The 25915-nt window shown below is 39.5% G+C and overlaps 1 protein-coding gene across 13 annotated transcripts in view; it reads right to left on the bottom strand.

The window, feature by feature from the left end:
* Positions 1–25915, bottom strand: part of FANCI (FA complementation group I) — an 82270-nt gene that overhangs the window by 41012 nt on the left and 15343 nt on the right. For 7 of the 13 annotated variants that reach the window (XM_077940274.1, XM_077940273.1, XM_077940278.1 and 4 more), the window contains 10 exons: positions 17489–17619; positions 16585–16741; positions 16448–16505; positions 14869–14910; positions 14313–14436; positions 13766–13851; positions 9825–9951; positions 4329–4421; positions 3489–3625; positions 585–765 (listed from right to left, as the gene is read on the bottom strand). In XM_077940274.1, coding sequence (XP_077796400.1) covers positions 585–765; positions 3489–3625; positions 4329–4421; positions 9825–9951; positions 13766–13851; positions 14313–14436; positions 14869–14910; positions 16448–16505; positions 16585–16741; positions 17489–17619 — 1136 coding nt within the window. Of the gene's footprint in view, positions 1–584; positions 766–3488; positions 3626–4328; positions 4422–9824; positions 9952–13765; positions 13852–14312; positions 14460–14868; positions 14911–16430; positions 16506–16584; positions 16742–17488; positions 17620–25915 lie in introns of all 13 variants that reach the window. The other 6 variants (XM_077940282.1, XM_077940283.1, XM_077940281.1 and 3 more) reach the window with 5 other exon arrangements.

The raw sequence follows: 25915 nt of genomic DNA, 5'->3' as shown, positions 1-25915 counted from the left end.
CGCCACCATGCCTGGCTAATTTTTGTATCTTTTGTAGAGATATTGTTTCGCCACGTTGCCCAGGCTGGTCTCAAACTCCTGAGCTCAAGTGATCTGCCCACTTCAGCCTCCCAAAGTGTTGGGATCATAGGTTAAGTCATGCCCAACCAAGCATGATTCTTTTTTTGTTTTATTTTCAGTAAAAATTCTTAGAGCATAATTCTTTAAGCTTGATGCTCTACAGTGACCTAAAAAAATTTCTTCTGTGTAAAGGAACAGCATTAAAACAAAATAAAACAAAAACTAGAAAGGTTTACTGCTGGAAGAAGGAAAAGTCATGAAAAAGCTATCTTATATTCAAACTTCTAGGTCAGAAGCAATTGGATTACGTGGAATAAATGAAAAACTTACATAAAAGAATAAGAAAGTTAAGTATTCCATCAAACTGGATCTATAATGTTTCAATATTATCCTAATCTCTGTCATATATCCTCTGTCAAACTAATACTCAAATTTCCTTGTCCAGCAAACTCCCAGGCAAATGCCAAGCCCTACTTGGATTATTTAAACAAAATTAGGGAGTGGTTGCCAAAATAGTGTCTCACCTTAAAAGTTTCCAACAGGATATTAGCTCCGAGCTTACATGCATGCTGGTTTGGCATTCTAGAAAGACTTGGGCTGGTTTCAATAGTTTTTCCATCAAGAACCTTCTTTGGCCCGTATGAATCCATCAAAATGAAACCAAGTTCAACGAGGCCCTGAGTAACATGGTCCCAACTATGAATGCTACAAGAAAACAAAGCTTAGTTAAAAAAGAAAAACGTAGTAAGATATCTTACCTTTATACTCAATGCCCTGTTACACATTTCCCAAACTTGACCTGGATAACCAACGTACTCTGCATATAAACCTTTTCTTTACACACATCATCTGACAGAATTCTGAATTCCTAAATGTACCATAATGGGAATAGCAGGCAAGTGGTCTCCAATGACAGACAGAGTACTGGGAAAATCCAGAAGCTAGAGAATATTCAAAAACATACAAAAGAAACTGGAATATTTCAATATGATGACAATTAAAGATTCCCATTCAAGATTTCATGATGAGAAGTTCATTGCTGCCTCTTCTATTACCCTACAGCACTGACAATGCTTATGTAGAGGCTTACAAATTAGCTCCTCTCCATAGACAGAGATTCTGTAAGAGAGAGGTCATAGTATAGTCATATTTTTACCCACATTGCTTAACACAAGGGTGGCATATAAAAGACACTCAGTAGATATTTATAGTATAAATGGATGAATGATCTGGTGTCAACAGCATGAGCTAAAACTACAAATAATCTTTTGTAAAGGAGTAGAATCACTGGTGGTTTTATACCACTTAATGTTATACCCCACAGTGGAAATAATGTGCATATAACCTTTATCCATTATATCTACCTGTTAAATTGCAACAAATTATAATGCAGCACTACAGAATGAAGTAGATAGTTATGGATAAATTATAACATTTTAACAGAGTTAACAATATTCATACTCTGAAGAGCCAAAAATTCAATTACGTAAAATGGAGAATGCATTATTTAAAGGTTCATTAACTGACTGGGGCAAGCATGTGTAACTAACCAGCCAGTTATTTTACAGGATCTAATAAGGCTATCCAAATCTCTCCCAGCTGAGGTTTGGTCCCACCTGGTGACAAGTACCCACTCCAGGCTAATTATACATGGAGATGCTTTCAAGTCCTATGATGGAGACTTTCAGAAGACGGGCAGCTTTCCAGGAATTTCCTAGTTAGTGAGTACCTGTTTCTTTAGCCCAATTTGAAGAGATTGGGTTGGGAAAATACTGGAGACACAATTATAAGCCTCAGGAAAAAGAATAATCAGATACAAAGATTAAAAAGCTTTAAGGCGGCCGAGCGTGGTGGCTCACGCCTGTAATCCCAGCACTTTGGGAGGCCAAGGTGGGTGGATCACGAGATCAGAAGATCAAGACCATCCTGGCTAACACGGTGAAACCCTGTCTCTACTAAAAATGCAAAACATTAGCCAGGCGTGGCAGCGGGCGCCTGTAGTCCCAGCTACTTGGGAGGCTGAGGCAGTAGACTGGCGTGAACCTGGGAGGCGGAGCTTGCAGTGAGCTGAGATCGCACCACTGCACTCCAGCCTGGGTGACTGAGTGAGACTCCGTCTCCAAAAAAAAAAAGCTTTAAAAGCTTTAAGGCCTATCAATGGGTAAAACACTCAAACAATAAACTCTAATTTCAAATTTGCCCTACTGCAAAGCTCATGTAAATTCAATCTATTAATAAACAAGAATTCTGGGCCTAGAAGAGACCTACCATAAATTATGCTTAAATTACGAAACTTTAAAATTTTTTAATGCATAATGAAAGCATGACATAGTAAAGACTGTTAGAACAGCTAATGCATATCCTGAAATTAAAATAAAAACCAGGATAGTTACTGATGTTTTCCATGTGGTTTTAAATGAATTTGTCTAAACTGGCTAATCAATAATTCAATTCCAACCATAAGCTCCAAATTTCAACAAAGTAAATAAAACTCTTAATGTTTTTTACTCACTTTAAAAAGAGGCCATTAGCCAGATGCAGTGGCATGCGCCTATTGTCCTGGCTACTTGAGAGGCTGAGGCAGGAGGATCAGTTGAGCCCACAAAATCAAGTCCAGCCTGGGCAACATAGTGAAAAGTTCCTACGTCTCCAGGAAAAAAAAAAAAAAAGAAGAAGAAACGCCAAGCCAGGCACAGGGGTACATGCCTATAGTCCCAGCTACTAAGGTGGGAGGCCAGGAGTTCGAGACTTTACCGTGCTATAACAGAGCCTGTGAATAGCCATTGCCCTCCAGCCTAGGGAACATAGTGAGACTCTGTTTCCTTTAAAAAAGAAAAGAAAGGGCCCAGACCGGTGGCTCAAGCCTGTAATCCCAGCACTTTGGGAGGCCAAGGCAGGTGGATCGCTTGAGCTCAGGAGTTCAAGACCAGCCTGGGTAACATGGCGAAACTCTGTCTCTACAAAACACACAAAAATTACTTGGGCATGATGGAGCATGCCTGTAATCTCAGGTACTTGAGAGGCTGAGATGGGAGGATTGCTTGAGCCCAGGAAGTCAAGGGTGCAGTAAAGCCAAGATTGTGGCACTACACTCCAGCCTGGGTGACAGAATGAGACTGTCTCAAAAAAAAAATGGAAAGAAAGCAAAGGAAAATAGAGAATTGTAGTATCATGAAATAAACAATAGCACCTAATTCAGTTTTGTGTGCTTGCTGTCAAGGTGAACAAGAAACCAAGTCCTGAGATTCAAGGATATTTCCATAGGGAAAAAGTATGCTCTACCAGTTTTAAGAAATTGAACCTTGATGTGTGAAGTCAACAGCTGTAAGTCATCAGCTTCCCCTCATAGCCTGCAAGTATGATACCACATTGCATTTTCTAACATTAAACACCTTATAAACCTTTTGAGATATGGTTCACCAACTTACCTATTCTTTACCACTTCCAAGATCATGGTTGAAACATAAGACCTATGAGGAACTAGATTCTGAAGAAATTTTGAGCCTTGGAGGAGTTGAAGATCCTTAAAGCTCTTTACAACCGAAGTCTTTAAAAGATCAAGCACCTTGGGTATAGTTAATAAAAATAAATGAAAAAAACAAATAATTAAAAGATCAAGCGCCTAATAGAATGAAATAAGAAAATAAAGCAAATATTATAGCTCATGCTATAAATCTTAACCCTATAACTGTTCCTATGAGCTGCCATTCACTATATCCCTATGACAACTATTTTAACTAGATGAAGATGTTACAAAAATTATGACGTTCAGTGGGAACTTTAAAGAGTTGAAGACAAGCCTTCCTTAAGCAAAAAGGGGGAAAAAAAGGCTAAAAGTCAATATAAATATTACCCACAACCTGGAACACATATAAGAAAAAAAGAGTAAATTTCATCCTTGCAACTAACCTATTCTTGGAAAGCTACAACATAATAAAACTGCTGGTGAATATCCAGCTAAATTGTCCCTTCCTCCAACTTGGGCTGTGTGATATCCTTCCACTCTTATTCTCACCTCATCACCTAGCTTACCATACAATAGGAAATGAAAGAATAAACCAAAAACCTGTAGAAGTCTTCCATCAGTCCCCAGAGAACAGAGGGGACATACATGTCTTATAGCAGCTTTGCTGCTGGCAGGAAGGGGGTAAAATTGTTTAGGAAAGGATACAACAAAAACAGATTTCTGTGTGTGTGTGTGTGTGTGTGTGTGTGTGTGTGTTTTTACCAACTACAGAAGGAAACAAAATGGCATTAAAAAAAAATACCTGGTCCTGAAATCTTTGTATTCTTGTTACAGAGAGAAGAAGAGCAATGCTGAAGGGACTTAAGTTATTATTGGAATCTCCTTGCTGTCCTGCCTAGAAAAGAGCAACCAAAAGAAAGTCATTACTTACATTTTCTTTTTTTTTTTTTTTTTAAAGATAGGGTCTCACTCTGTTGCCCAGGCTGGAGTGCAGTGATGCAATCATAAACCACTGCAGCCTTGATTTCCCAGACTCAAGGGATCCTCCTGGCTTAGCCTCCAAGTAGCTGGGACTACACCATGCCTGGCTAATTTTTTAATTTTTAATTTTTAAATTTTTTGGAGAGATGAAGTCTCACTGTGTTGCCCAGGTGAGTCTCAAACTCCTGGCCTCAAGTGATCCTCCCACCTTGGTCTTCCAAAGTGCTGGGATTACAGGTGTGAACCACCACACCTGTCCCATTACATACATCTTAAAAGTATAACAGCCTATTTAACAATAAGTCCCTTGGCCAGGTGTCATGGCTCACACTTGTAATCCCAGCACTTTGGGAAACTGAGGCAGGTGGATCACTTGAGGTCAGGAGTTCAAGACCAGTCTGGCCAACATAGTGAGACCCTGTCTCGTAAAGTACAAAAATTAGCTGGGAGTGGTGGCACATGTCTGTAATCCCAGCTACTCAGGAGGTTGAGGCAGGAGAATCACTTGAATATGGGAGGCGAAGGTTGCAGTGAGCTGAGATTGCGCCACTGCACCCCCCACCAAAAAAAAAAAAGTCCCTATGACTCAAAGGACATAAAAAAATTTTTTAATAGTAATAAAAAATAAAAATAGGTCCTTGAATGGATCAGAAATCCAAATGTAAGAGCAAAAATTATAATACTTTTAGAAGAAAACATACAGAAAAATTTCGAGACCTTGGATTAGGTAAAGATTTCTTAGATACAATACCAAAAGCATAATTTGTACAAGAAAAAACTGATAAACTGGACCTCACCAAAATTTAAAACTTTTGTACTTCAAAAGATACCATTAAGAAAATAAAAAGACAAGTCACAGACTGAGAAAAAATATTTGCTAATTATATACCCGATAAGGAACTTGTCACCATTCATAACAAAGTTATTGAAAAAATAAAAAAGAACTTGTCAGTAGAATATACAAAGAATTTTAATTAAGAAGACAAACAACACACTCAAAAAATGGGCAAAAGATTTGAATAGACATTTCACCAAAGAAGATTTTAGAACAGTTAATGAGCACATGAAAAGATGCTCAATTATCATCAGTCATTAAGAAAATGCAAAGTTAAACCTCAATGAGGTACTGTTTCATACCCATTAGAATGGATATAATAAAAAAGACAGACAACAAATGTTGGCCAAGAGACAGAGAAATAGGAACCCTCACACAGTGATAGTGGGAATGTCAAATGATACTGTTTTGGAAAGCAGGCAGTTTCTTAAAAGTATAAACATAAATTTCTCATACAAGCCAGCAGTTCTACTCCTGGGTATATGCACAAAAGAAATAAAACATATGTCCACACAAAGACTTGCATGTGAATGTTAGTGGCAGCATTATTTGTAGTAGCCAAACAGTAGAAAAAATTCAAATATCCACCAGCAGGGAGACTGCTAAATAAAACTCACATATATCCACAAAATGGAATACTACTCAACAATAAAAAGAAATGAGCCTAATATGGTAGCTCACACCTGTAATCCCAGCTAGTTGGGAGGCTAAGGCAGGAGGATCACTTGAGGCCAGGAGTTCACATCAAGACCTCCGTCTCTTAAAAAAAATTTTTTTTGGCCAGGCGCGGTGGCTCAAGCCTGTAATCCCAGCACTTTGGGAGGCTGAGACGGGCAGATCACGAGGTCAGGAGATCGAGACCATCCTGGCTAACACGGTGAAACCCCGTCTCTACTAGAGGTGGCGGGCGCCTGTAGTCCCAGCTACTCGGGAGGCTGAGGCAGGAGAATGGCGTAAACCCAGGAGGCGGAGCTTGCAGTGAGCTGAGATCTGGCCACTGCACTCCAGCCTGGGTGACAGAGCGAGACTCCGTCTCAAAAAAAAAAAAATTTTTTTTTTAAATTAGCCAGGTGTGGTGGTGTGCGCCTGTGGTCCTAGCTAGTCAGAAGTCCACAATGGGAGGATCACTTGAGGCCAGGAGTTTGAGGGTGCAATGAGCCATGATCACGGATATTGCACTCCACCCTAGGTGACAGAGTGAGACCATGTCTCTTAAAACAAACAAAACAGTAAAAAGAAATGAAATACTGACATACACTACAACACAGGTGAACCCTGAAAACATTACACTTCATGAAAGAAGATATACACAAAAGACCACATATCATATAATTTCATTTATACAAAATATCTAGGAAAGGTAAATCTATAGAGACAGAAAGTAGATTAGTGGTTACCTGGGGCTGGGAGTGCTAATGCAGATTAAACGGGCATAAAAGATCTTACAGGGTGATAAAAATGTTCTAAAATTGGATTATAGTGACAGTTACAAACTAGGTAAACTTATGAAAAACATCACTGGATTGCATACTTAGAATAAAATAATTTTATGCTATGTAAATTGTGCCTCAAAAAGTTTAAAAAATACATTTTCAAGGCCTAGAAAAGATGATACCAATAAAACAAAAAATATATAAAATAAAACATCAATCAAACAGAAAACAAAAACAAAACAACAGAGTGGATCAAAATACATAAAGCTGGTGAAATGGCCAGTAATATAGTTACTACGAACCTAAATTTAAAAAAAGAGTGAACAGATACAGAGAAGATAAATTAAAGCCTACTCACAGATTATGGTCTTTAAGTATCCTTTCCTACAAAAGGGACCCAGGGCTTTTTAGAGACATGGTTGGCATCAGGATGGGGCAAAGAAAGTACCATAGTGAGCCTTGGGCATATCATGCCACAGCTCAAAGACTAATGGGGTCACATCAAAAGAACACATAAGCTGACCTGAAGGATCCAACTGGCTAAATTTGGGTAATTTTGTGCTCAAAACAAATAACGACAGTAATGAATAATGAGTACATTGAATTTAAAAAGGTTCATGAGTGCATAATGATATTCATGAATAAACAATAGGGAAAGGAGAGGCTCTTTTTACAGAAGAATGCCAGCTAATATTGTAGAAAGAAAGACGCAATTAAAATTTTCTAATTAAAATCAGAATCCTTTGGGAACAGATTGTGAGGACAAAAAGAAAAAAATAATAAAATATAAAATTCAAATTCCTGGTATAATTACTGATTTAGGCCAAGAATCATCAATAGACAGGAAAACGAAAACCACTGTGTGAAATGTTGTTGGGAAAAGGATTTTCAATACTATCTCGAACTATGATCCTATAGATTCCTTTCTAATTACAAAGGGATACATATATACTTATAAATGAAGAAAATCGATGATCATTTTCTTTTTTTTTTTTTTTTTGAGACGGAGTCTCACTCTGTCGCCCAGGCTGGAGTGCAGTGGCGCGATCTCGGCTCACTGCAAGCTCCGCCTCCCGGGTTCACGCCATTCTCCTGCCTCAGCCTCCCGAGTAGCTGGGACTACAGGCGCCGCCACCACGCCCGGCTCATTTTTTGTATTTTTAGTAGAGACGGGGTTTCACCGTGGTCTCGATCTCCTGACCTTGTGATCCGCCCGCCTCGGCCTCCCAAAGCGCTGGGATTACAGGCGTGAGCCACCGTGCCCGGCGGTCATTTTCTTAAAAGCAAATGATTTAGCATCACAAATAGTAAGGTAGTTAATACTATGTTCCTCCTGATGTAATGCATAGAACAGTGGTTGGCTAACTACAAAAAGCCTGTTGGCCAAATCCAACACACTACCTGTTTTTGTGCAACCCATGAGCTAAGACTGGTTTTTATGGTTTTAAATGGTTGGGGGGGGGGGAATCAAAGGAAGGCCAGTGCAGTGGCTCACCCCTGTAGTCTCAGCACTTTGGGAGGACAAGGCAGGCAGATCACTTGAGGCCAGGAGTTGAAGACTAGCCTGGCCAACATGGCGAAACCCCACCTCTACTAAAAATACGAAAATTAGCCAGGCGCGGTGGCATGCGCTTGTAGTCCCAGCTACTTGGGAGGTTGAGGCATGAGAATCACTTGAACCTGGGAGGTGGAGGTCGCAGTGAGCCAAGATTGGGCCATGGCACTTCAGCTTGGGTGAGAGTGAGACTCTGTCCAAATAAAAAACAAAAAACGAAGAATAATATCCCACAATATAAAAATGGAATAAAATTCAAATTTCAGTGTCCATAAATAATGGGAAAACAGCCACACTCATTAGTACATTTTGTCTGTGGCTGCCTTCTTGCTGCAATGGTAAAGCTGAGTAGTTGTGACAGAGCCTGCATGGCCTGCAAAGTGCAAAATATTAGTATCTGGCCCTTGCAAGAAAATGTACACAACATCACTTACAAAGTATTCAAGTCAAAAATGTCTAACTTGAACCCAATCATGAGGAAACAATCAGATAAATCCAAAAATGTGGGACATTACACAAGTGGGCTGATGCTTCAAAAAAATCAGTCTAAAACTAGAAAGACCAACCAAATGCAATGCATGAAGCCTGATGAGAGCCTGGAGCGGAGGAAAAAAAAAAAACACAGCTGTAAAAGACATTTTAGAGACAACTGTGAAAATGTGAATAGGGAATATAAATTAAATAATATTATGGAATTATTGTTAATTTTCTTAGATGTGATGATGGTATTGTGATAATATGTCCCTGTTCTTAGCAAGCTGAAATATTAAGGCATTGAGGTGTTAGGGTTTGGGTTTCTGCATCTTACTTTTAAATGTTCAGAAAAAGAATATGTATGAGAGAAAAGGTGAGGTAAATGTGGCAAAGCGTCTAATAATTGGTGAATCTAGGTGAAGGGAACATAGGTGTTCTTCATGCTATGCAGTGTTTTAACTTTTCTAAGTTAGAATTTTCAAACTAAAAAGTTGGAGGAACAAATAGATCTGTACACTACTTTTCTTTTACTTGAGTTTTATTTTACTACTTTACAAATACTTCATGATGAATGACTTAGCATCACACAACTCCATGATCTACTACTAGATGCAACATCCTAATTCATAAATGAGAAAGCAGAGGCCATAGGTGAAGGTCACATAAGATAGTGACACATAATCTACTTAGATGTTGAGTTTCCTGCTGAATAGTTCTCAGCTTTTTTTCTACTTTTTTGCATTAGAACATTTGAGGCTTTTTTAATAGACCTTTCTGGCTTGCTTAAGGATGTGGTATACAGCTAAAGTGAGGACTTTAAAAAAAAAGGGAGTGTGGTAACATGTATTGTCCACTTTTAAAGTAAAAAAAAAAAAAAAAAAAAAAAAAAAAAGAGAGATCCTCCACACCCAGAGTCATTTTACAGTATTTATTTCCTGTCATTAACTGGCATAAAAGTGGCTTAAGTTCAAACACTTTCATTCAAAAGAGACCCAGATCACCTTACAAGTTTGGTGCTACCTTTAAGTGTTTCAGGAGTTCTCTGCCTAGTTCATAGTCCAATTTGATGGCAAACACAATGTGTAGAATAATGGTGCCTTCCACATGACGAAGTTCACCTGATGGCACAGTAACAACATCCAACAGCCTAAAAGATTCAACAGAAAGGTATGAGCTATAAGGTGCGGTGCCTCATGCCTGTAATCCCAGCACTTTGGGAGGCCGAGGCAGGCAGATCACTTGATCCCAGGAGTTCAAGACCAGCCTCTACTAAAAGTTTAAAAAAATCAGCCCCATGTGGTGGCACACCTGTAGTCCCAACTACTTGGGAGGCTGAGGTGGGAGGATTGTTTCAGCCCGGAAGGTGGAGGTTGCAGTGAGCCAAGATTGCGCCACTGCACTCCAGCCAAGGCAACAACAAAAAAAAGGTATGAGCTATGGTTTTTGAGTGAGAGACAAGGGCAGGTGCTACGATGAACAAGTACACCAACTCAATCTAAACTCATACAATCACTGAAGGCAGGTGTTTACTAGAAATTCTACTGCCCAGTTCTCTACTCCTGTCTGTCTGTTCTGTCTATCTATCCATCCATCCATCCATCCATCCATCCATCCATCCATCCATCCATCCATCCATCCATCCATCCGAGACAGGGTCTTGCTCTGTCACTCAGGCTGGTGTGCAATGGCATGATCATAGCTCACTGTAGCCTCAACCTCCCAGGCTCAAACAATCTTCCTACCTCAGCCTCCTGAGTAGCTGGGACTACAGGCATGGGCCACTTTGCCCAACTAATATTTCTATTTTTTGGTAGAGATGGAGTTTCACTATATTGCCCAGCTGGTCTCAAACTCCTGGGCTCAAGTGATTCTCATGCCTCAGCCTCACAAAATGTTGGGATCACAGGCATGATTTACTGTGCCCAGACTGCACTTCTTTTTACAAGATTTCATAAAATAAATGTCTATAGTCATAATTTCTTCTTTTTTATCTCACAATCTCTTCCCAGTACAATCCAATTCAATCAGGTTTCTATCCTCTTTCTACCCTCACCCCCGCAATAACATTAGATTACTTTTTCAAGGGTCACAAATGACCTCCAAGTTGCCAAAAACAATAAAGTCCCATCTTAATTAACATCTCAGATCTGACACAATTAACCACTTCTTTCTTGAAAAATTTTCTTCTCTTAGCTTCCAGGGCATCATCACTGGCCTCTCCTCAAACAAACATTTTTTTTTTTTTAGACAAGGATTCATTCCCATTGCCCAGGCTGGAATGCAAAGGTGCAATCTCAGCTCACTGCAACCTCCGCATCCTAAGCTCAAGTGATTCTCCTGCTTCAACCTCCCGAGTAGTTGGTACTACAGGCATGCATCACTGCACCTGGCTATTTTTGTACTTTTTGTAGAGATGGGGTTTTACCATGTCATCCAGGCTGGTCTTGAACTCCTGAGCTCAAGCCATCTGCCTGCCTCAGCCTCCCAAAGTGCTTGACCTTGAAATGCTGGAATGCCTCTGAACTCAGTCTTACGTTTCTTTTAATTCATGCTTTCCCCTGATAATCCCATTCAGTCTCTTGGCTTTAGTCCCTTCCAGTCTTATCCCAAGTTCCGCCCTCTCCCTACTACTCCAGGGTACCTGGTTAATATCTCCTTATGGGACCCTAATATATTAGTGTGGTCAAAAGTGAGCTAATAAAAAAAAAAAAATGAGCTAATTATTTTCTCCAAAATCTGATTCTTTGTCAGCTTATTCTAATTTAGTATCTAAGACCACCTTCTCTGCTGGGTGTGGCAGCTTGCTCCTGTAATTCCAGCACTTTGGGAGGCTGAGGCAGGAGATTGCCTGAGGCTAGGAGTTCAAGACCAGCCTGGGCAACATAGTGAAACCCTGTCTCTAGAAAAAATTTTTAAAATTAGCCAGGTTTGGGCCGGGTGCAGTGGCTCATGCCTGTAATCCCAGCAGTTTGGGAGGCCAAGGCAGGCGGATCACTTGAGGTCAGGAGTTCGAGACCAGACTGGCCAATATAGTGAAAGCCCGTCTACTAAAAATACAAAAAGTAGCCAGGCATGGTGGTGCGCACCTGTAATCCCAGCTAGTAGGGAGGCTGAGGCAGGAGGATCACTTGAACCTGGGAGGCAGAGTTTGCAGTGACCTGAGATCGTGCCACTGCACTCTAGCCTGGGCAACACAGTGAGACTTCATCTCAAAAAAAAAAAAAAAAAAAAAATTTAGCCATAGTGGGGGTTGCCTGAAATCCCAGACACTTGGGAGGGTGAGGCAGGAGAATCACTTAAACTTGGAAAGCAGAGGTTGCAGGGAGTCGAGATTACGCTACTGTACTCCAGCCTGGGTGACAGAGACTCCATTTCAAAAAAAAAAAGAAAAAAATAGAAAAAAATTAACCAGGCTTGGTGTCACGTGCCTATACTCCCAGCTATTGGGAAGCTGAGGCTGGAGGGTCACTTGAGCCCAGGAATTAGAGACTACAGTGAGCTATGATGGTGCTACTGCACTCTAACCTGGACAACAGAATAAGACACTCTTAAAAAAAGAAAAGAAAAAATGAAAAAATAAACCACCTCTAATTAATTGCTCAAGCCAAACTAACTAAATTCTCTGTCTCTCGATTTCCATATCCATAAAATAGAGGTAAAATAGGGTTGTGAGGTTTAAAGTGCTTGGAATAGCACCTGGCACAGAATGAACACTCTACAAATGTTTGCTTAAAAAACAAAAATCTGGCTGGGCACGGGGGCTCACGCCTGTAATCCCAGCACTGTGGGAGGCCGAGGTGGGTGGATCATCCGAGGTCAGGAGTTCAAGACCAGCCTGGCCAATCTGGTGAAACCCCATCTCTACTAAAAATACAAAAAATTAGCTGGGCGTGGTGGCGCGTGCCTACAATCTCAGCTACTCAAGAGGTTGAGGGAGGAGAATTGCTTGAACCCAAGAGGCGGAGGTTGCAGTGAGCCGAGATCGTGACACTGCACTCCAGTCTGGACAACAGAGCGACACTCAACATCAAAAAAAAAAAAGAAAGAAAGAAAAAACAAAAATCCTTGGCCAGGCACAAAGGCTCATGTCTGTAATGCCAGCACTCTGAGAGACTGAGAAGGGTGAATCACTTGAGGCCAGGAGTTTGAGACCACCCTGGCCAACATGGCAAACCCTGTCTCTACTTAAAATACAAAAATTAGCTGGGCATAGTGGTGCGTACCTGTAGTACCAGATACTTAGGAGGCTGAGGCAGGAGAATCGCTTAAACCTGGGAGGTGGAGGATGCAGTGAATTGAGATATGCCACTGCACTCCAGCATGGGTGACACAGCGATACTCTGTATCAAAAACAAACAAACAAAAACACCCAAAATCCTCTTTCTCAGACATGTCACACTGTTCTGCCTTTGTACTATTCCCCTACCTGAGAATGTTCTCTGATCTATATATTATGGATCTTATCATTCAGGCTTCAGTTAAAATAGTACATCTGAGAGAGGTTTTCCCTGACCCAATCTAAAGTAGCTATACTGTCAGTGTTAGATCAACCATTTCAATTATCTGCATAGCACTTTTCACTCTAATATTTTTCTTGTTATTTATTTTCTGTCCTCTTCTCACTAAAACTGAAGCTCTGCAAGAGCAGGGACGTTGTCTGACTGGTTCAACACGGTAGCCCCGAGACTAAACAGTTCCTGGCAGAGAGTTGACACTTAATAAATAGGTTTTAAACTTGCAGCTTATAGGACAATTATTGCTATTTTCCTGGAAAGGTGAAAATGAAAGAGCTGAAGAGATCATGTTATTCTCTTTATTACTGAAGAGCCAAGAGAAGATTAGAAAAGTTTTGTGCTGAGGTGAAGTTAGGCGGTAAAAGAGAAGAAAATGAAGTAGCTAAAATACACAATGAGAAGATGAATTTGTAAAAATGATCTTTATTTCTACACTATATTACTCACTCATCACCAGTCTGTTCCTCATTGTGCTGCTTATCTAGTGCACTGAAGAAGGCTATGATTCCTTCCAAAACACTCTTTCTGCTTCCCTGAAAACAGTACAAAATTTATAAGGTCTCCCAATTAACAGCAAAATAACCAAATTGAATTCAACGTACTTTTCAGCTTAAAGAATTCTCCAGTACAAATTTAAATAAATAATCTATGACTTAGACTCAAACTAAGAATGTATAGAACACTTTCATGTTGAAACAAGGTTTGAAATACCTCTTACTGTAAGAATTTATGGGGCCTATAGTCTACCCTTTCTGAGATCTTTATCCCTTTTACCACCACAAAGAAAATGTAGCAATAGAAGAGATAATGCATGTTTTCCTTGGATGAGAAGCATGATCTTTTTACCAGGCCAAACCAAACCACTAAACATGAAATGAAAGCATCTATGTTCGGCTATGTTTGTTCTGCTATGTAAACCAAGGGTATGAATAAGTTGAATGGTCATAACTGGTCATACCACGAGAACTAAGGAGAAACAATTTTCCATTTGTACCTTGGAGGAGAGAACCAGAAGCTGATAGACCAAAGGTGGTATTTCTTGAAGATTCATCTTGGAGAACATGCTCAATGCTTTTTCCACCACAAATTCTACCTCTTCTGCAGTCAGAGGGACATCCCTGTGGATCAAAGATTCTAAAGGCTACAGACAGAGTCCAACTGCCTTGTTTTCAGAAATTCAATTCAGGGCTTTACAGTGGTTAAAATTCCATTAAACATATTTTAAGAAATAAAACTTGGGAGCAGAGAATTAAAGAGATAATAGATTATTATAACTGTCCCTTTTGATTTTTCTCTAATGAACCTTTAAGGGAACCGATAACCTTACCTAAGCAAAGTCATCTTAGAAAAAAAATCATAAAGTTACATTTTAAATAAGTAAATAAAGCCAAAAAGGAGGCAGGAGTGGGGAGGAAATCTGTAACAGAAAACATAACTACTAATATTCTTACAGTCAGGAGAGCGTGATGTTTACGTTTGCTATGGTTTAATTTCTAGCAAGTAAGTTCACAAAGTAGGATATACAAAGAAAAGGGAAAGATGATGCTTACTTGAACATGGAGGTGAGCTGGATTACGTATTGCTGATCCCACCTGGTAGAAGAAAATGACAAAGAAAGTTTATTTCATTCCAACTTATTTAGATATAACTTTGTAAAATTAATGAGGACAAAAAAAAGGGCCAATTCAAGTTTGATTTTGCAATACTGAGAAACAAGATCAAATAAATACCATTTAAAACAATAAAATAGCGGTTGTTAACCTATCTGACTTGCAAAATCAAAATTCTGATGATACCCAATGTTGGTGAAATTGTGGAAAACACACACTCTTCACGTACTGTTTTAGGGAATGCATGACAAGTTGGCGGTATTTATCAACTTTAAAAATGCACGTAATCACAGACCTACCCGATTTACTATTTGAAATATATGCCATGTACATGCTTACAAAAGGTCATCTAGATATATAAAAACGTTCAGGCCAGGTGCAATGGCTCATGCCTATTATCCCCACACTTTGGGAGGCCAAGGATCACTTGAGGCCAGGAGTTCAAGACCAGCCTGGGCAATAAAGCAAGATTCCCATCTCTATTTAAAATTTAAAAAGACGTTCATTGAAACACTCTTTGTAATAGCACAAAAACTGGAAACAACCAAATAATCTGACAATTGTAGATTAGCCAAATAATAGATTAGTGCAAACCATTAAAAAGAATGATGTAGAGTTGTATATGCTGACATGGACAGCTGTATTAAATAAAAAATGAAAGGTATGTTACGACATGTATTGAATAAACTCTTGTGTAATTAAAAACAAATAAATTGATACATATATGCTTAAAATTATTTATGTAAGGGATCTTATGTAAGCAACCATAAAAACAATTATCTGGTTTAGATAATCTTGGGTATTCCCTTCTTGTTCTTTTTAACAAACCTACATGCAATCACAGTGTTATATAACACAGTAATCTCTTTATTTTGTTAATTATATGGTAAGAATTTTTCATCTTTGATGTATACATTTCACTTTTAATAGGTATAAATGTCATGGAGTGGCTCTACCTTAACTTACATAGTTTACATGTTCTATTACTGTATGCTTATATTGGTCACAAATTTCTTGTTGAACACGTTCATATGTGAGGATTTTCTTGTATGTTGGAGTCATTCTTTAATGTAGATTCCCAGAAATACAATTACTGGTTAAAGGATACATTATTTGTATATTCTACTCCCTCAAAGAAAAAAAAGAAAGAAAAGATGCAGCAGCAGGGTGACTTCCCCAGCCTTCACGACCTTGAGACTCCAATAATGCTTAGATTGGAGCATTAAACACACTAAATTAACATTTAATTATGTGTATCTTAACACAATAAATTGCTGTACTAAGATACACAGTCAAGCAAATAAAACTATATGAACAGTCTTAGAGGACAGAATATAGTAAATCATCTCTTTCTCACTAATTCATTGCAGACTAAATAGTTTTATAGTGTTATATTCAAAACTACAAAAAAGAAGGACTTAAAACCTTCACAGATATAAATTCCTGAAATAAAGTGGTTTTTTTTTTTTTTTTGGCCACTTGTATTCCTAAGAAAGTTCTACATATTAATAAGACTCACCTGCCAGAACACAGGATGTTAATCAACTGCTTCTTACACTCTTCCCCACTCAGAACACCTAGAAATGCAAAATATACTGAGCAATAAATTTGAGTATGTGAATAGAGAAAAAGCCAATAAAATTGGAAGAAAATTACCTTTTCCATAAGCCAGATTTTCCTTTTTGGTAGCCAGGGCAGTGAGAATGATAGGTAGTAACTCCAAAGATTTTCCATTCACTAGGCTGCCTTCTCTGACAGCACTAATAAACTCATTGGCTAATTCAACCAATAATGGTCCTGGAAAATGGTGAGCCTAAAATTTCACAGGATAAAGGAAATCTCAAGCAGAAATCCCATGTTTGATATATCTTTCTAAGAAATAAAGTCTTTTGCTGAAATAAATTAATTGTCTGAGATCCAGAATTGGTACCATAAGGGATTTATGGAATCATTCTGCTCTGTCTAGTACATAGTTATAATTGCGCAGGGCTTCAAAAGTTAGAATCCTCTGTCGGTTCCCTAATGCTTTCAGATATGCCAACTCTTCAAAGAGATATATGTCCATGGTACCAGAAATGTAATATGAACATCTAAGTGGATTATAACCCATTCATCTGCCTTTTTTTGAGATGGGGTCTCACTCTGCTGTCCAGGCTGGACTGCAGTGGCACAATCTCGGCTCACTGCAACCTCCACCTCCCTGGCTCAGGCGATCTTCTTGCCCCAGCCTCCCAAGTAGCTATGACCACTGACATGCACCACCAGCCTGGTTAATTTTTTTTTCTTTTGTATTTTTGGTAGAGATGGGGTTTCACCATGTTGCTCAGGCTGGTCTCAAACTCCTGAGCTCAAGCGATCCTCCCACCTCAGCCTCCCAAAGGGCTGGGATTACAGGTGTGAGTCACTATGCCCAGCCTGCCTGCTTCTTTGTTTTTTAACAACAGGTCTTATTCATAAATAAGAACTATGCTATGTTAGGCACTTAAGTTTTCCTTCCCTCAACAAACTACAAACCCCCCAAAATCTACCCTCAAATAAAAGTTTTTGTTTGCCATCTTACCTCCAGCATCAGTAATCCTATGATCTCAGACGCTATTTCTTTCTGCAAATCCCCTGATTCCACCAACTGGATACAATAAGTGTATATCTTACGTCTCCTAAGTGCTCCAGCTTCCTCACAGCAGGGGGATCCTTATTGTTTTAAACAGGGGGTACAGAAACAAAGGAAGAAATCTTACAAGATTGATAGATAAATAGGAAAAATGAACAGGTTTGTAGTTAAATACAAAAAGTAGAATTATCAAACAACTGATTACTATAGTGCTTAGAAAAGCAATGGTTGAGGGCTTTGAAAAAGTGCTTAATTTAGCCAAAGTAAAGGGACGAAAATGTCATCTTTTCTTCATCCACCTATTTTATTAATTTATTTGAATAATTATGTAGTACAGGATGAAGTAACCTTCTAATAGGTCTTACAGCTTTTGAGAAGTCCAGTAACCCAAATTTAATAAGTTAATAAATCTATTTTCTTCAAACTTCTGCAATAGTTCTTTAAAATCACAACAGTTAGCAAGCTTTTTTAATGTGCTCTATACAAATACTTGTGAACTTTTAATATGTTCAGTGCTTTCATTTTGATAACTGGATCTCCATTTGATATTTTCACTTGTATAACTCATTTGCAGTCTGAAAATTTTTTTTAGTGCCAGTCCCTGAACATATCATTAAAAGTTAATTTTCTTTGCATTTTAAAATATCTGGATCATGAAGAAAAAGTGATGAAAATAAATAAAAACTGAAAAAAAAAAGGATAATAACAAGTGTTGATGAGGATGTGAAAAAATGGGCATCTTAATCCAGCCACAGTGGAAAACAGTTTGGCGGTTTCTCAAACACTTAAACATAAGAGTTTCCATATGATCTGGCAATTCCACTCCTAGATATATATCCAAGAGGAAGGAAAACATATGTCCACACAAAAATTTATACATAAATGTTCATAGTAGTATTATTTATAATAGCCAGAAAATAGATACAACTTAAGTCTTCATCAACTCATGAATGGAAAAATGTTGTATATCCACATAATGGAATATTATTCAGCAGTAAAAATAAACTACTGATACATATTACAACATAGAAGAACCTTTGTAACATTAAAAATGAAAGAAGTCAGTCACAAAGGACCATATGTAGAATGATTCCACTAAATGAAATGTCCAGAATAGACAAATCTGTAGAGACAAAAAGTAGATTCGTGGTTTCTTAGGACTGGAATGGACTAGGGGTTTGGAGAGGTGACATCTAAGAGATGCAAACCTTCTTTCAGGGGTAATGAAATTGTTTTAAAATCAATTGTGGTAATGGATACACAACTGTGAATATACTAAAAGCCATAGAATTGCTCTTCCATTTAGTAGTGCACATAGGCAGCTGCTATTGATCTTTCATTATTTCCTTTTCTCTGATATTTCTATAAAACATTTAGCAAGTTTCCATACAGGTTGACTCAACCAATCTTGAAAGTTCTTTCGGCCGAGCACGGTGGCTCACGCCTGTAATCCCAGCACTTTGGGAGTCCAAGGCAGGCGGATCATGAGGTCAGGAGATCGAGACCATCCTGGCTAACATGGTGAAACCCCGTCTCTACTAAAATACAAAAAAAATTAGCCGGGCTTGGTGGCGGGCACCTGTAGTCCCAGCTACTCGGGAGGCTGAGGCAGGAGAATGGCGTGAACCTGGGAGGCGGAGCTTGCAGTGAGCTGAGATCACGCCACTGCACTCCAGCCTGGGACAGAGCAAGACTCCGTCTCAAAAAAGAAAAAACAGGGGCACGCCCAAGATGGCCGAATAGGAACAGCTCCAGCCTCCAGCTCCCAGCGTGAGTCACACAGAAGACGGGTGATTTCTGCATTTTCAACTGAGGTACCAGGTTCCTCTCACTGGGGAGTGCCGGACAATCGGTGCTGGTCAGGTGGTGCAGCCCGACCAGCGAGAGCTGAAGCAGGGCGAGGCATCGCCTCACCTGGGAAGTGCAAGGGGGAAGGGAATGCCTTTTCCTAGCCAAGGGAAACTGAGACACACAACACCTGGAAAATCGGGTAACTCCCACCCTAATACTGCGCTTTACCAAGGGTCTTAGCAAGCGGCACACCAGGAGATTATATCCCACACCTGGCCTGGAGGGTCCCACACTCACGGAGCCTCCCTCATTGCTAGCACGGCAGTCTGAGATCTAACTGCAAAGCAGCAGCGAGGCTGAGGGAGGGGCGCCCGCCATTGCTGAGGCTTAAGTGGGTAAATGAAGCCACCCGGAAGCTCGAATTGGGTGGAACCCACCACAGCTCAAGGAGGTCGGCCTGCCTCTGTAGACTCCTCCTCTGGGGACAGGGCATAGCTAAACAAAAAGCAGCAGAAACCTTGGCAGAGGTAAATGACCCTGTCTGACAGCTTTGAAGAGAGCAGTGGATCTCCCAGCACAGAGGTTGAGATCTGAGAACAGACAGACTGCCTGCTCAAGTGGGTCCCTGACCCCTGAGTAGCCTAACTGAGAGACATCCCACACTAGGTGCAGACTGACACCTCACACCTCACACGGCAGGGTACACCCCTGAGACGAAGCTTCCAGAGCAAGAATCAGACAGCAACACTCGCTGTGCAGCAATATTCTATCTTCTGCAGCCTCCGCTGCTGATACCCAGGCAAACAGGGTCTGGAGTGGACCTGAAGCAAACTCCAACAGACCTACAGCTGAGGGTCCTCACTGTTAGAAGGAAAACTAACAAACAGAAAGGACACCCACACCAAAACCCCATCAGTACATCACCATCATCAAAGACCAAAGGCAGATAAAACCATAAAGATGGGGAAAAAGCAATGCAGAAAAGCTGGAAATTCAAAAAATCAGAGCACATCTCCCCCTCAAAAGGAACGCAGCTCATCGCCAGCAACGGAACAAAGCTGGACAGAGAATGACTTTGACGAGTTGAGAGAAGAAGGCTTCAGTTGATCAAACTTCTCAGAGCTAAAGGAGGAACTACGTAACCAGCACAAAGAAACTAAAAACCTTGAAAAAAGAATGGATGAACGGATAACTAGAATAATCAATGCAGAGAAGACCTTAAAAGAACTGATAGAGATGAAAACCATAACACGAGAAATACATGACAAATGCACAAGCTTCAGTAACTGACTCAATCAACTGGAATAAAGAGTATCAGCGATTGAAGATCAAATGAATGAAATGAAGCAAGAAGAGAAGTGTGGAGAAAAAAGAGTAAAAAGAAATGAACAAAGCCTCCAAGAATTATGGGATTATGTGAAAAGACCAAATCTACATCTGATTGGTGTGCCTGAAAGTGACAGGAAAAATGGAACCAAGTTGGAAAACACTCTGCAGGATATCATCCAGGAGAACTTCCCCAACCTAGTAAGGCAGGCCAACATCCAAATTCAGGAAATACAGAGAACACCACAAAGATACTCCTCGAGAAGAGCAACTCCAAGACACATAATTGTCAGATTCACCAAAGTTGAAATGAAGGAAAAAATGTTAAGGGCAGCCAGAGAGAAAGGTCGGGTTACCCACAAAGGGAAGCCCACCAGACTAACAGCAGATCTCTCAGCAGAAACTCTCCAAGCCAGAGGAGAGTAGGGGCCAATATTCAACATTCTTAAAGAATTTTCAACCCAGAATTTCATATCCAGCCAAACTAAGTTTCATAAGTGAAGGAGAAATAAAATCTTTTACAGACAAGCAAATGCTGAGAGATTTTGTCACCACCAGGCCTGCCCTACAAGAGATCCTGAAGGAAGCACTAAACATGGAAAGGAACAACAGGTACCAGCCATTGCAAAAACATGTCAAAATGTAAAGTCCATCAATGCTAGGAAGAAACTGCATCACCTAACGAGCAAAATAACCAGCTAATATCATAATGACAGGATCAAGTTCACACATAACAATACTAACCTTAAATGTAAATGGACTAAATGGTCCAATTAAAAGACACAGACTGGCAAATTGGATAAAGAGTCAAGACCCATCAGTTTGCTGTATTCAGGAGACCCATCTCACATGCAGAGACACACATAGGCTCAAAATAAAGGGATGGAGGAAGATCTACCAAAAGGAAAATCAAAAAAGCAGGGGTTGCAATCCTAGTCTCTGATAAAACAGACTTTAAACCATCAAAGATCAAAAGAGATAAAGAAGGCCACTACATAATGGTAAAGGGATCAATTCATCAGGAAGAGCTAACTATCCTAAATATATATGCACCCAATACAGGAGCACCCAGATTCATAAAACAAGTCCTTAGAGACTTACAAAGAGACTTAGACTCCCATACAATAATAATGGGAGACTTCAACACCCCACTGTCAACATTAGACAGATCAACAAGACAGAAAGTTAACAAGGATATCCAGGAATTGAACTCAACTCTGCACCAAGCAGACCTAATAGACATCTACAGAACTCTCCACCCCAAATCAACAGAATATACATTCTTCTCAGCACCACATCGCACTTACTCCAAAATTGACCGCATAGTTGGAAGTAAAGCACTCCTCAGCAAATGTAAAAGAACAGAAATTATAACAAACTGTCTCTCAGACCACAGTGCAATCAAACTAGAACTCAGGACTAAGAAACTCAATCAAAACCGCTCAACTACATGGAAACTGAACAACCTGCTCCTGAATGACTACTGGGTACATAACGAAATGAAGGCAGAAATAAAGATGTTCTTTGAAACCAATGAGAACAAAGATACAACATACCAGAATCTCTGGGACACATTTAAAGCAGTGTGTAGAGGGAAATTCATAGCACTAAATGCCCACAAGAGAAAGCAGGAAAGATCTAAAATTGACACCCTAACATCACAATTAAAAGAACTAGAGAAGCAAGAGCAAACACATTCAAAAGCTAGCAGAAGGCAAGAAATAACTAAAATCAGAGCAGAACTGAAGGAGATAGAGACACAAAAAACCCTCCAAAAAAATCAATGAATCCAGGAGCTGGTTTTTTGAAAAGATCAACAAAATTGACAGACCACTAGCAAGACTAATAAAGAAGAAAAGAGAGAAGAATCAAATAGACGCAATAAAAAATGATAAAGGGGATATCACCACTGACCCCACAGAAATACAAACTACCATCAGAGAATACTATAAACACCTCTATGCAAATAAACTAGAAAACCTAGAAGAAATGGATAATTTCCTGGACACATACACTCTCCCAAGACTAAACCAGGAAGAAGTTGAATCCCTGAATAGACCAATAGCAGGCTCTGAAATTGAGGCAATAATTAATAGCCTACTAACCAAAAAAAGTCCAGGATCAGGCAGATTCACAGCCGAATTCTACCAGAGGTACAAGGAGGAGTTGGTACCATTCCTTCTGAAACTATTCCAATCAATAAAAAAAGAGGGAATCCTCCCTAACTCATTTTACGAGGCCAACATCATCCTGATACCAAAGCCTGACAGAGATACAACAAAAAAAGAGAAGTTTAGACCAATATCCCTGATGAACATCGATGCAAAAATCCTCAATAAAATACTGGCAAACCAAATCCAGCAGCACATCAAAAAGCTTATCCACCATGATCAAGTGGGCTTCATTCCTGGGATGCAAGGCTGGTTCAACATACGCAAACCAATAAACGTAATTCAGCATATAAACGGAACCAAAGACAAAAACCACATGATTATCTCAATAGATGCAGTAAAGGCCTTTGACAAAATTCAACAGCTCTTCATGCTAAAAACTCTCAATAAATTCGGTATTGATGGAACATATCTCAAAATAATAAGAGCTATTTATGACAAACCCACAGCCAATATCATACTGAATGGGCAAAAACTGGAAGCATTCCCTTTGAAAACTGGCACAAGACAGGGAAGCCCTCTATCACCACTCCTATTCAACATAGTGTTGGAAGTTCTGGCTAGGGCAATCAGGCAAGAGAAAGAAATAAAGGGTATTCAGTTAGGAAAAGAAGAAGTCAAATTGTCCCTGTTTGCAGATGACATGATTGCATATTTAGAAAACTCCATTGTCTCAGCCCAAAATCTCCTTAAGCTCATAAGCAACTTCAGCAAAGTCTCAGGATACAAAATCAATGTGCAAAAATCACAAGCATTCTTACACACCAGTAACAGACAAAGAGCCAAATCATGAATGAACTCCCATTCACAATAGCTTCAAAGAGAATAAAATCCCTAGGAATTCAACTTACAAGGGATGTAAAGGACCTCTTCATGGAGAACTACAAACCACTGCTCAGTGAAATAAAAGAGGACACAAACAAATGGAAGAACATACCATGCTCATGGATAGGAAGAATCAATATCGTGAAAATGGCCATACTGCCCAAGGTAATTTATAGATTCAATGCCATCCCCATTAAGCTACCAACGACTTTCTTCACAGAATTGGAAAAAACTGCTTTAAAGTTCATGTGGAACCAAAAAAGACCCCGCATTGCCAAGACAATCCGAAGCCAAAAGAACAAAGCTGGAGGCATCACGCTACCTGACTTCAAACTATACTACAAGGCTACAGTAACCAAAACAGCATGGTACTGGTACCAAAACAGAGATATAGACCAATGGAACAGAACAGAGTCCTCAGAAATAATACCACACATCTACAGCCATCTGATCTTTGACAAACCTGACAAAAACAAGAAATGGGGAAAGGATTCCCTATTTAATAAATGGTGCTGGGAAAATTGGCTAGCCATAAGTAGAAAGCTGAAACTGGATCCTTTCCTTACTCCTTATACAAAAATTAATTCAAGATGGATTAGAGACTTAAATGTTAGACCTAAAACCATAAAAACCCTAGAAGAAAACCTAGGTAATACCATTCAGGACATAGGCATGAGCAAGGACTTCATGTCTAAAACACCAAAAGCAATGGCAACAAAAGCCAAAATTGACAAATGGGATCTCATTAAACTAAAGAGCTTCTGCACAGCAAAAGAAACTACCATCAGAGTGAACAGGCAACCTACAGAATGGGAGAAAATTTTTGCAGTCTACTCATCTGACAAAGGGCTAATATCCAGAACCTATAAAGAACTCAATCAAATTTACAAGAAAAAAACAAACAACCCCATCAAAAAGTGGGCAAAGGATATGAACAGACACTTCTCAAAAGAAGACATTCATACAGCCAACAGACACATGAAAAAATGCTCATCATCACTCGCCATTAGAGAAATGCAAATCAAAACCAAAATGAGATACCATCTCACACCAGTTAGAATGGCAATCATTAAAAAATCAGGAAACAACAGGTGCTGGAGAGGATGTGGAGAAATAGGAACACTTTTACACTGTTGGTGGGACTGTAAACTAGTTCAACCATTGTGGAAAACAGTGTGGCGATTCCTCAAGGATCTAAAACTAGAAATACCATTTGACCCAGCCATCCCATTACTGGGGATATACCCAAAGGATTGTAAGTTATGCTGCTATAAAGACACATGCACACGTATGTTTACTGTGGCACTATTCACAATAACAAAGACTTGGAATCAACCCAAATGTCCCTCAGTGACAGACTGGATTAAGAAAATGTGGCACATATACACCATGGAATACTATGCAGCCATAAAAAAGGATGAGTTCGTGTCCTTTGTGGGACATGGATGCAGCTGGAAACCATCATTCTCAGCAAACTATCACAAGAACAGAAAACCAAATACCGCATGTTCTCACTCATAGGTGGGAATTGAACAATGAGATCACTTGGACACAGGAAGGGGAGCATCACACACGGGGTCCTATTGTGGGGAGGGGGTAGGGGGAGGGATAGCATTACGAGATATATCCAATGTAAATGACCAGTTAATGGGTGCAGCACACCAACATGGCACATGTATACATGTGTAACAAACCTGCATGTTGTGCACATGTACCCTAGAACTTAAAGTATAATAAAAAAACAAAAAACAGAAAGTTCTTTCATGAATAGGAAGATGTGTTTTTGTACCCTTGCAGAAGAGATCTAATTTACTTGGGTGAAGAAAAATAAACCAAGTTAACATACCTAATTAAGAGTCCAAAGACACTTAATTTTTGCCTCGTAAAATTTTATCCTACCAGAATTTATAAAACCACTATAAGTCACAATCTGCAACAACTTAAACTAGCCCTTGTTCAAGACAGGAGAACAAATATGTCTCACTGGGCATGAAGAATCTCTATACAAGGCACCTTAAGATACCCCATTTCATTAAACCCCAGCGGTTACTCGCCCCTTGTTAAGCATGGATTATGTATTAAACATTGCTGTTCTCTTCTCCACAATCTTAAAAGCACAAGTAAACCAAAGCAGATTTTACGAAAAGCACATTATGTAATTATAGGCTCCAAAATCAGCAACACAATCTCAGGTAGCCACTTCAACTCCCTTCAGTAAAATTATTTAAGTCCACTAGACAGGAAACTGCTGCTGTAGTTGATT

Source organism: Macaca mulatta, chromosome 7, assembly GCF_049350105.2.
Source record: "Macaca mulatta isolate MMU2019108-1 chromosome 7, T2T-MMU8v2.0, whole genome shotgun sequence".
Classification (NCBI taxonomy): Eukaryota; Metazoa; Chordata; class Mammalia; order Primates; family Cercopithecidae; genus Macaca; species Macaca mulatta.
Note: the sequence above shows the minus strand (reverse complement) of the source record. Positions and strands in the feature narration are given on the sequence as shown.